Below are 12,932 nucleotides of genomic sequence, written 5' to 3'. Positions count from 1 at the left end.
AACCCAAGAGTAATTTCAAAAGGAAACTTTAATCTATTAAAAAGCCTCAAAAGAATCTCCATCCAAATAGTGCTAGTTGATTCTAATCCTTTAGCATATGAAATCAGTTATAATCATTTCCAGTGATATCAAAGCAATACATATCAACTTCAAGAGAAGAAAAAACCCGGCCAAAATGTGAATATTGTTCTTTCTAAAAATTAAAAGGCACCTAAATATTTCTATTAATATTATAATATCTGGGCTTAGAAAGTATATTATCCTAAACCTGAGAGTTCTGAATGCATTTCATCCAAACATAAAATTCAACTATGTAGATATGTCTTTAATATGTGATCCTTGTACAAATTATCCAAGACTAATACTTGATGGATTTTAGGAACTTTAAAATGAAAGTATCCTAAATAAAAAGCAACTTAACTTCTAAAAAACTAAATAAGAAGCTATCAATGTCTAGGTATCTTGGTGATTTCTTATGTTTCTTTTCATTATTATTTTCTTTTAATCTCTGCTTTTGATGACCCTCTATTTCTATTCTTCAATTCTTCCAGAATCAACACTGATGATCTTATGATTATTGAAGGAAATGAATTATGTTAACTTAAGGTCTCCCTCATTCCATAATTAACTTGTAATCCTAATTGATAAACGGAATATGTGACAATCTTTGAAGAACTTATTCTCGGGGAAACCTGAGATGGCATTAGAAAAAGAACTTAGAGGATTCAAATGAAGATTTCTCAGTTTTATTTGCTTCATCTATAAATGAGAGAAGAGGGGTTCATTATATGATCTCTGGGATCCTTTTCAGTTCTAAATAGTTATTGGGCTATGGGTTGTAGAAAACAGAGATGAGAAACATATCCTTGGTTGACAATACACTCCAAATATCTAGTATCACTTTAGTTACCTAGAGCTTTTAGCATCAGAAGTAAAAATATTAAATTTAGTACAAGTTATTAAAGTAAAGACCATTAGTAATGATGAAATAACCAAAGAGGCAATATAGAATGACAGGGGAATGGGTTTATGTATTATATTTATTAATAGTATTTGCAAGTAAGTCATCTCAGAATCAGGCTTTTGGTATATGAATTAGCAGCTGCAGCCTATTACCAGCCACGATTCATGCATAAGAAGCAGCATCCAACACATCCGAAAATCTATGATCACAGATCAATAGGTCAATTAGTAAAAAGAGAAAAGGATGGCAGATAGAAAACCTTAATATTACACTGGTACCAAAAGAATGCTAAAGTCTTCCAGCAGATTAGGTAGATATTTGAGAAGAAATCTATAGAAAGAGGTAAACAAGAATAACAAAGCATGAGAAGGGATAGATAGGTCTTAATCTGTATCAATGGAGATAGTGGCTGTATCACTGATATTATGGATCTGTCAATGTATTTAGGGCCATTTCCTGGCAGTAGAATTATTTCTTTTTCTCCATTAAAATGGTCCCCTGAATGAGAAGAGATTACTTGAGATTCCCCAAATTGATAATGGGTAATTTTCAAGGCACATTTAAATTTAAACAGGTAATTTTCATTGTTGCAGAATACTAAACATAATTTATCCAACTAAAAAGGAAATGTCTAGAATGACCTATTGGCAATTTATTTCATACTCTAGAATATTGATATCTCTTTGTTCATAATAAATAATTATAGAAATAAGTTAGTTTTCAAGATTTAAAAAACACCAGGATAACCAAAGAGTTATTCATGGGGTAACATTCAAATGTCATCTTCCAAAACTAATCTGTCACTTGTCTTTGATAAAGACAGGTCTTCTAAAGTCAACACTCACTTCCCAAGAAACACATGAGCTTACCTGGAGAGTTCTGAGGCGAGGACACAGGGGAACTGCGTGGGGACTGGCAATAGCTGGGGTGGAGTAAGGCATGTGGAGGCACATATGACATTATCTCTTCTTCAAATAAACTGGAAGAAAAAACAAAGAGGAGAAATTTACTACTACCAGAGGTCAAACTTCCTTTCTTTTATAATTTGGAATATGAATATTTAACATCTACTGGTCATCCTGCCATTTAGGGGAGGGGGTGGGGGGGGGTAAGAGGTGAAAAATTGGAACAAGAGGTTTGGCAATTGTTAATGCTGTAAAGTTACCCATGTATATATCCTGTAAATAAAAGGCTATTAAATAAAAAAAAAAAATTTGGAATATGATAGTTATTCTCACTCTATCATAATGGGACCACTCTTCTATTTCATAAGTTCTATTCTGCTTCCATGGGAGAGGTCTTTCATCTTATTTTTTTGTGAAGGAAAATAAGTCTTCTTGACTTTTCTTTAAAAGAAGTGAACATTTGTTTGTGAGCTTTTTTTAAAACCAATTACATGCAACATTCATCCAATCTCTAAAATTAAACTATTTTTACTTTAACTATATAATTCTGTATTTTAAGTGTTAAAAGTTGAAACTTACCACACTAGGACCTCATGATTTGGGGAAAAAATAAAAAAGGAAATCAAAAAAATAGAAAATTTTCAGTGCCTTTCTGTAATGTTGGGGTTGCAAAGAAATCTAAGACATGATCCCTACCCTCAAAATATTTACCCTGTAGGTAGGTGAACTTGGAGTCAGGAAGATCTGAGTTCAAATTCAGCTTCAGAGAATTACTAGTTATGGTAGTAACTAGTAAAATAGTAAAATAACTAAATTTTTATCTGCCTCAGTTTCCTTCTCTACAAAATGGGAATAATAATAGCTCCTGTCTCCAAGGGTTGTTTGTAAGACTAAAATGACATAATATTTGTATATTGTTTGGTAAATAATAAAGAGTGATTTAAGTATTAATTATTGTTATTGTTTTCTTTTTATTATTATTATAGATAAGAAATACACTAATTTATTTTCTTGGCTTTCTCTTTTTCCCTATAAATAATTAACTTCTCTATTTTTTTTTTTTTGGTTTCATCCTACTTTACAAATATATGGAAGCACTTAACATTAATGCAGTGAGGGTTCTTCTTTTCACTTCAGAATAGTTATGCTCATGAAGTATATCCCCAAAGATATTAATCAATTCCTCTAGAGAAGATTGGAATATAGGAGTCCTAGATTTTCTTTATTTAAAAATTATAATGATGAAGAATTGAGTAGGTTTTTAATATTCATCATTCATCTCAAGACAGATATAGACATGCACAAAATTTTTTTATAATAAATGTGTTTGCAGTTTATTTATATATGAATGCAGAAATGTTTCCACAAGCTATTTTTAATTATTTCATTCTAGGGAAATTATGATGTGCGTTCTTCCCTGTTCACTGATAAAATCCAATAATTAATCACTTCTAAAGATGAATACTGAAATTGCTTTAAAAAAAAAGGAGTTAACTATAGACTCAGACATATGAGATGAATTTTTGAAAGGACTAATGAAATTGAATAAACTATACGTCCAAACATATAAAACACACAGTGAAGGAAAATAGATTAATCTTGAAATTGCAGCTTTAACACAAATGATTCCCTTAAGAATAACTATATGGAAACAGGCACTCTCCCTTACCTTTTTATTTGTGGATAAATTATTTGAGCATTAATCAAATCACCAAAACTTCAAAATAGAATAAAAATAAATGCTGAAGAACTAAGGCATAAAATTAGGAAGGCAGCTTTCCACTTTCCAATCATTATCATCATGGTACAAAGATTCAATATCCAAGTATGATGAGCTGCATTTTAGAAATTAACTATCCAATAAAAATCCTTAAAACAAATTGTCAATCTTATCTAAAGTCTTCTTTTTCCTTTTTAGTTAGGGAATGGTATGTATAAGTAACTTTTTCTTCCTTTTCCTAAAATGTAGATAAGTTTTTAAAAATATTTTTGTTTTCCATAGGAAAAATGATAATTTGTTCTTTCATTATGAATGAATTTCAAAAATCACTTGTTTAAGCTAAAGTAAATAATGGAAAAGAAGATGATCAACTTTTGTACTCCTCCAAAGTGCAAATAATCTAAACAATGACATGGCTTAAAATATTTAGTATTCTACCCTGAAGCTTATTAAAAGTGTAGATGTTGACTGGTATTTTCATCAGTTTGGCTATGACACATTTTTTCCTGTCTCCAAGAATAAAATTATTTCATTTAGATTTGAGTGATGCAAACCCAGAGTGTGTTGAGTAAAATCTAGCAGTTGTGTTCCAGCTTGACCATTGTTACATAAATGATTTGGGGGAATGACCAAAATGTAGTAAAATGGATAGAATACATATGAATGCAGCTAACTTTTCCCCTAATTAAATACCTAACATACCATGTTCTATGTTAAAAATCACCTAAGTTTGTCAGTCTCCCTAAAATATGATCTATCTGAAAAAGTGGCTATTTGGAGAAACATTAGTAAGCCTCCTAAGAACTGGTGAAAATACAAGTATTTTAAAAACAAAAGAGCTTTGTTGCATAAATCTTCTACCTTCTATTATAACTCCTTTAAATTTGGATTGAAAGAACTTCCCCTGCTAAAGCTGTTGACCATGTTTTTAAAGGTATGTACAAGGACCACAGCTTGCCTTCAGAGATAGGGATTTATTTATTTTGGTAGACTGATCATTTCATTAGTGTAAGAAATTCCTGAATGAAAATTCTTCCCATTATTGCAAATCAGCGACTCATTTTCACTTTATGGTCTTACAAAGTTGTCTGGGGAATTGAGGCCATGGTCACATAGCTTATATGTATTAGAGGTAATATTTGAAACATCTTGATTACAAAGCTCTTTTCATTAAATAAGAATTATTTATAATTTTTAAAATGGAAGATATTTGTCAGGCAGTTATTTTACTACCGCTGTAAGCATGATTATGTTAAGAGCCCCAACTTTACTATACACCAAAGCATTTAATATAGTCTCTGAACTTATTTGACACTAACTTCAAATCTGAGTATCAATGAAAATCTACCTTTCAGAAGCTGTATCTTAAATTAATTTTGGCTCTAACAGTTATAAGAAGCTGACTTATTTTACCCTCCAGACTATTTGCTGCAATATTAAATTAGATGCCAAGGCACCTGTGTGAAGATTTAAAAATAAATTTAATTACTGCTGGCAATTTTTCATGGATTTCACTTCTCAAGATTTTATCAAGGAGCATACCCACATTGAGAAAAGGATCTATACACTCTTAATTAAACAGATTTTAACTACTCATTAAGAATAAAAATATAATTTTATTTTGATTTCAGAGGTAGCTAATTTGAGGCAGAGCTAGGAGAAAGGGATGAGAATTGCAGAGTCCAATTTAAATTTGATGTCAGGGGGAAAATTAAAAGCAAAAAAGCTAGTCCAACATGGCATGGGTTGCTTAAAGACGTCCAGATTTTTGGAAGCAAGGTTGGACTCTTCCTTCAAGCAGAACCTAGATGACCAATTTTCACCTTCATTCAAGGTAGAATTCATAATAGAATTTCTCTGTTCACTGAACTCTCTTCTAACTCTCAAATTCTGTGATTCTGTGAAGAATCAAGCAATCAGTTACCAGAGTTAATGGGAATGTACTCCTGCCATAAGAGCAATATTCAACAGTCCCTTTAGCTCTTATTTATCTCTATAATAAATTTTACATTTTTTGAATAACATAATAAAATTATTCTGTATTGTTCTATGATTAGTATTGAACTTCTTAAACAATGAACATAACCATTATTCTTTTCTAGACGTATTATAAATGTCAGTGATTATTGATGAGTTCTTTCCATTTCTCTCCAACCACAGAAAGTTTTGTCAACAACAATAGAGACAAAAATGGGTTGTGGCATGTTTAAGAACTTTCAAGTTTTTATTCAGCATTACTGACAAAATGATAACTCAAATTCCAAATTTCCACATATAAGCTTCCCAAACCCCACTAATAAGTTGAAATAGTAAAGAGGGCAAAACACATTTTGTGGATATATATGAAAGTACAAGGTGACAATGATATTAATTTGCTCTGAAAGGCCAAAACTATCCATTTCTTCTCATTCTTTCTCTGAATAAAAGTTAGTTTGGATTGTCAATGGACTATACTCCCTTCATAAAATTTTGCCTCTTTTATCTTTCCATCCCTTTCTATCTCTTCTCCTAATTATAATAATACAAATATCACTTCAAAGTGAACATAAATTTAGATCCAGGAAAGGATCTTAGAGTTCCTCTAGTCTAGTCCCTTCATTTTATGAGTAAAGCAAGATAGGTTAAGTGATTGACCTAAGGTGACATAAATAATGACAAACTGACAATGGCAATGGCAGTGTTTAGACACGAGTCTCTGATTTCAGATCTATCTGATACAGTGGAATAAAACTATTTTATTTGGAATCAAAAGACCTATCATGAACTCTTGTTGCTAAAATTTGCTATCTGCTTTGGGCCTTAGTTTTCTCATTATCAAAATAAAGAGGTTAGACTGAAGTCCTCTCTAATTCTATAAATCTCTCCTCTGTGTCATGCCAACAAAGTACAACTAAATTAATCAAATCTCTTTCACAGCTCTTCCTCATGGAGCCATTTGTCCCCAATTCATATCAGATTACATATCTGAATAACCTGGCAACATACAATCACAGAGTCTATCTACATTAAGAACTAAGGGTCAAACAGATTACCTACCTTAGCAACATCACAAGATCAGCATCACTGGAAAGACGTACCAGTCCAGGTGTCCCCTCCGTCCGGATAAACTGAATCTTCTCCCTAAATCAAGTAAAGAAATAGTTCCAAAAGGTATTTTGTGAGTAATAAGACAACACAAAGCAGAATAATAAATAAAAAAGCATAAGATATAAGACAATCCCTCCTTTCTTCCACTCTCCCCATCTCTATTTTCCAGATAGCAATTTTTAATTCAGTCACACCAATTCCATGTAAGAATAAGCTTATAAAAGAAAGTAAGAGAAGCTTATAATTTAAGACCTGAAATAAAAGATTTTTCTGTTAACAACATCTATGATGCTGGAGCTCCTTCAGGTAGCAGAATCATTCAACTAAAGGGAATAAACTTCTTATATCAATAGCATTAATGGCACTGATTTCCCAGCAATATTCAGAAGGTTGCTACTTAGAAAAGGAATCTTTTAAAAGGATACTGTTCCTTTTTTCTTGAAGATACAAATCTAAGCTACATGTGATATGCTCCTCATACTTTAAATCAGGCATTTTTACACATCTTTCTCTTGTAACAACATCCTATTCTGATTGTCTATTTCATATATACTTTCCAATCATTATAATCAACATCATAAATCTAGTAATAATTATATGGTTCATATTTAAAAAGAGGTTTATGGTTTGCCATAAATTTTACATGTATTTTCTTATTTGATCCTCACAATATTCTGTTGATTATCTCTAATTCATCCTGTATGTAGTTTGTTTGCATCTAATTGTTTTATGTTGTCTAAACCAGTGGTGTCAAATGCAAATAGAAATGGGGGCCAATAAACTATTAATAAGGATTCTTGTAGGTTGTTTATTAACTTAGAAAACTACACATGTTGATATATTTATTTTATTAATATTAACACACTGAATAGGTAGTAACTACATTTTAATTGGGCTGTATTGAGGAGAGGTGGGGGCTGCATGCAATCCATGTGTTTGGCTCCATACCATTAGACTATGAGTTTCTTGTGAACAGGGATTGTCTTTTGCAGGACAGTAGTAAAGTACCTGGCACATAGTAGGTACTTAAATCTTTGAGTGACTGAATAAACTGGTACTATTATTAAGTCCATTTTTACAGATGAGGAAACTGAGGCTGAAGGAGTTTAGTGTCTTTTCACACAGCAAGTACATGTCTGAGGCAAAATTTGAATTCAGGTCTTCTTGACTTCAAATCCAGTGTTTTATATACTATGCCACACTAAAGTGTCTCACATCCTCTGAATATTATCTCATTCCTAGGATAATGTTCATTAACTATTACAACATAAATATTTTTCAGATATTTCATGGCTTTCCCCACTCACAGATATTCTTTCATATATCTCTTTCTTCATCTTTCTTGGCATTAACTATGTGATGTTACAAGGACAACCTTTTCCTTTCTTACTTTCAGTTCTTTCTACATTTTATATGTATCTACATAGTTTTAATGAGAAATTATCATGATTGTTTTACCATTTGCTTAATACCCTTTTAGAGTGATAGATTACTAATTTAACTTTGGCTACAGAGGGAATAAAAATACTGTAAATCTCCTGAGTACTAAAAAAAATTAATATGATTAGAATACAGGATCAAAAGTCGATAGAAACTCTTACTTATGATACGTTGAGGACAAAATCCTACTCTGAGTCATTGAGGAAGAGTAGAATTCTTCCTCCCCCGCCTTTTTTTTTTTTTTTTTTTTTGCTGGAGCAATTGGGGTTAAGTGACTTAGTTAAGTCTAAAGAAGTCTCAGGCCAGATTTGACCTCAGATCTTCCTGACTAAAGGGCTGGTGCTCTATCCATTGTACCAACTAACTGCCCTGAGAATTCTCAAAGGTCATATCAGAAGACAACTAAAATTGGAAGGATATCCCATACTGGAAGGATATCCCATGCTGGAATGGCTTCTGGTATGATCACAATGACACATTGTGCCAGCTATCAAAGAAGTGGTCTCATTAAGTACAGAGAATCTGATACTATTAGGTTGGCTATGAGGTAAATTATCTGACTGTGAAGACACAGTAAAAAGAAATAATAAATAATCCACAATCAATTGTGGCCCCTTTCATGTCTATAATGACAATTGAATGAAAGAGACAGAGGGCTTTAGACAATCTACAAACATTAACTTGATCTTGCTGTTCTAAATGTAAAATCATGGTCTAATGACAAATGAATCACGAAATTACTGAAGGAAATGAATCATATCCACATTGACATTCTCACTAGAAATGAAATTATAAGACATAAAAAAGTTGGAACAAAATGGAAGCTCACTAGCTCATCAAAATGGCAAATAAAAAGGCTGAAGTTATCTTTTTCACATACCTACCTCATGGCTACAGGGAGCATTATAATATATCACATTATATCAATTCTCCTTTCAAGGCTCCTAATTAACTTCTATGTAAGATGACCACAGATAAGGGGGTTGTAGCTTATGCACTAAGATGTCTTGCAGGGAGTAAAGGAGAGGAGAAATTCTATGAAAAATCTGACAAGACTCTCCAAGTCAGGTTGGCATCCTTCTAAGTGTGGGGGGACTATCAAAAAAAAAAACATGGACACAAGGAAAAATGGCTAAAAAACCTTATACAAATCCACATACATACACTGAAAAAATATACTTTAGGATTAATAAATGAAAATGACTAAAGTCTGTAAGTTACTTAGGACCCTGCTGCTTATATGTTATTAACACTTTCTTTAAGAGATGAATCTGGACACTGGACAAAGCAAGGAGTGAACACTATCACCAAAAACAAAATTGACAATATCTTACTAGACATGTAACAACTGGCTACAGATGACAGAGCCAAAGCATTGACAGGCTAGAGCAAAAGACAAAAGGAACACCAAAATAGAAGATACTGCAAGCATTTATAACAACTCTGTGCACCTATTTCAACAAGCTATCAATTTTGAAAAATGATAAATGGATAAGACTAAAAGCACTGCATCTCATTATTGCCATTTCATAAAGAATTTCCATCATGTTTCATGAAATATCACAATAAGGAGGGCAAAAGAAATTGCATTGATGAGCAAGCATCTGATTTCCTTGCCAAATGGTGAGACATGATAGTCAAGGATGATGAGTAGTTTAGAATATAAATTAATCTGTAAAACATTATAGAAGGGAATGACATAAGATTTAAGTGCAACATCCTCATAAAACAGTGAGGAAAATAACAGAAGAGAGGGCAAGAAAGAATCTTGTGTGGGAAACCCAACTAAACCAGATCAAGAACAAAAATTGAAACTGAAAGGCAAGATAATGTGAAGATGGTAGGAGAGCAAATAGTTGCATTCAATGAGATCTAGAAGAATTATATTTAAGAGTATTTATATAATCTGTAAATGTGGTTGCTGATCCAATGATCTTTGAAACAATATAGAGAGCAAGAAAAGTACAAAGCACTAGAGAAGAGCACATTTTGTCCTGATTCAAAAAAGAGAAGGAAATAGTGTGGACAGTTGATATTGGAAAGCACACAAGAAATAGATTTGAAATGGAAAAGAACTGCTAGTATTCCAACTGTAATTTCTTCTGGTTATTTATGACAGTGAAACAACCACATCTGGACGCTAAAATCTGAACACTCATGTTATATGAAGAAGCAGAAATGGTGCTCAAGAAAAAAGAAGTTAGAAGGGCCTGACCAACTTTATACAGAAGGAATCCAGGCTTGAAATCATAAAATTTTACAGGCATTCAAATATCAATTTTCAAGGTATATCAAAGATGGGAAAATTCATAACATGAGGAAAAGTTAGTCATTGATACTGCTGTCTTAAAAGGTAGTCAAGAAGATGAAAGCAAATACCCTTATATTTCTCCTTTATGAGATTGGCCTTTATACATATTGATGAAAATAAGAAAAGGGAAAAGGGAAGCTGACTTTCACAGATAAACCTTGATATGGATCACATTTTCACATTCCCTAACTGATGGAGAAATATCCAGGTGTAACCGGGGTGGAGGATAGGGCATAGGGATGGGGGTGGCCAGTGGATAGAGTGCTAGACCTGGCATCCTTCCTGAGTTCAAGTCTAACTTCAGACTCTTATTAGCTATAGGATCCTGGGCAAATCACTTAACCCGGTTTGCCTCAATTTTCTCATGTACAGAATAGGTGGAGAAGGAAACCACAAACCACTCCAGTATCTTTGCCAAGAAAACCCCAAATGGGGCCATGAAGAGTTGGACATGACTGAAAAAAGACTGAACAACATAGTGAATATAAATGCTATTGCATTAATCACTTATTGATTATCAAAAAACAGTTGCTTTAGTATAACAAAATGCAGTATTAAAAATTCCAACATGAAGTTGATTGTTAAGATAATATAAAATTCCCTGACCCCACAATCACAGAAATACTTTTGTTCAATAATCCTCTGACCAATGTATAATACAAACTCCTGGAGAACAGGGATTATTTCACAAGACCTCATAGGATATTTGATTTAGTCTTCTCATTTTATAGTTGAGAACATCAAAGTGTAGGTAGATTAAGTGAGTTGCCCAAGTTGTTACAGGTATTAGAAGCAGGATTTGAACTCAGATCCTCTGATCATAAGAATCTATTCACATTTATGCTAATGCCATTGTGACTGTTCAATGAATGTTTACTGAACTGAATTAAGCAAGACATAAAGCAGGGAACAAATGCTAGCATTGGTGATTGCCAATGTCAAGGAAAATGTCCTGTGCATCAGCCAAGTGGAAAAGGGATTCCATAAAGATGCTTCTGTTTCTGGATGGCATTTTACTCACTGCAGTGCTCAGAATACTGAATCAGCAACTAATGCAGTGAACATTTAATTAATCTGCAATCAAGAAATATGCTTGGAGACTACAAATAGAATTCTCTTTCTTTCGTTTTTCTTTCTTCTTTCTTTCCTCTCTTCCTCCCTTCCTCCTTTCCTTCCTTCCTTTCTCTTCCTTCTTCCCTCCCTCCCTCCTTCTCTCCTCTCCTTTCTTCTTTCTTTTTTTCTTTCTTCCTCCCTTCCTCCTTTTTTTCTCTTCTTTCTTTCCTTCCGACATTTCTACAACATTTTATGTTTTGCAAAGTATTTTCTATGTGCTAATTAATTTGATTCTCATAATTCCATGATAAGGACCGTAGTTATTATACTCCTTTTTATAGTCACAGAAGAAACTAAAGCTCAGAGAAATTAAGAAATCTGTCCACAGCTAGCAAGCGCTGGAAGCTGTATTCATACCTGGTTTTCTTGACAAGTCTAGCACACTTTGCACACTACTCTGCTGCCTCCAGGAAAAACCCAAACCCCAAACCTATGGAGTCTAATCTTCTAGTACTTGCATCTTTGCATCTAGATCTATATTACAGAGATTTAAACCCTTCAGTGCAGGAACACTTTGCCAGTGCATAGCATAAAACTTTGACCACAATGGTCATTAAGTGTTTTCAATGAGTAAAGCAGCCAGTGAAAAGTGATTATTTCTTCCTCCTCCTCTTCTTCCTCCTCTTTCTTCTTCTAATTGGGATTGTCAATTGCCCAGGGTCACACAGCTAATAATTGGGTAAAGCTGGATTTGAACTTAGGTCCTCCTGACTCCAGGGTTGGTGCTCTATTCACTGTACACCTAGCTGTCCCAATATATGATTTCTTGGAGCATTTGGTCAGTTATATGTTCAGTTTAATTAACTTAGAGATATCAAGTAAATGTTTATTAATTTATTAATCAAATATTTATTAAGAATATAATATGTGCTTGGGACTATGATTAAAATACAAAAAAAAAAAAAATGAAACAATCTCTAACCACAAGGACCTTTGATTTTTGACTGGATGCAGAAAACAAGCATATGTAAACATACACACACACACACACACACACACATATGTAGTCAATAAATACAAATTTACATTAAGTAGTTAAATATGAGGTTCCCCTATTTGGAAGGGTGGATTGTAGCATTTGGAGGAATCAGGAAAAATTTCATGTAGAAGATGATAGTTTCAACTCAAAGGAAGGGAGATATTCTATGAGGCAGAAGGAAGAAGGAAGTACATTCCAGGCATGTGGGATGGCTAGTACAAAGGCATGGAGATGAGAGATGAAATATGGTGGGTATAGAACAGACAGTAGACCTGTATAACTGGATTGCAGAGTGCAAGAGGGGGAGTAATGTTTAATGATGCTAGTGTAGCTCTTTAAAAACTAAACAGAGAAGTTTTCTATTTTATTTTAAAGGCAATAGGAAACCACTGGAGTTGATTGTACTTGGATAA

The 12,932-nt window shown here is 33.1% G+C and overlaps 1 protein-coding gene across 3 annotated transcripts in view; it reads right to left on the bottom strand.

The window, feature by feature from the left end:
• The window catches only part of HECW2 (HECT, C2 and WW domain containing E3 ubiquitin protein ligase 2), a 369,280-nt gene that overhangs the window by 54,326 nt on the left and 302,022 nt on the right, over nucleotides 1-12,932 (bottom strand). For all 3 annotated transcript variants that reach the window (XM_031960290.1, XM_031960289.1, XM_031960291.1), the window contains 2 exons: nucleotides 6,626-6,709; nucleotides 1,834-1,943 (listed from right to left, as the gene is read on the bottom strand). In XM_031960290.1, the coding sequence (XP_031816150.1) occupies nucleotides 1,834-1,943; nucleotides 6,626-6,709 (194 nt within the window). The remainder of the gene's footprint in view (nucleotides 1-1,833; nucleotides 1,944-6,625; nucleotides 6,710-12,932) is intronic.

This window comes from Sarcophilus harrisii, chromosome 3, assembly GCF_902635505.1.
Source record: "Sarcophilus harrisii chromosome 3, mSarHar1.11, whole genome shotgun sequence".
NCBI lineage: Eukaryota > Metazoa > Chordata > Mammalia > Dasyuromorphia > Dasyuridae > Sarcophilus > Sarcophilus harrisii.
The sequence above is the reverse complement of the archived record's forward strand: the minus strand, read 5'-3'. Positions and strand labels throughout refer to the sequence as shown.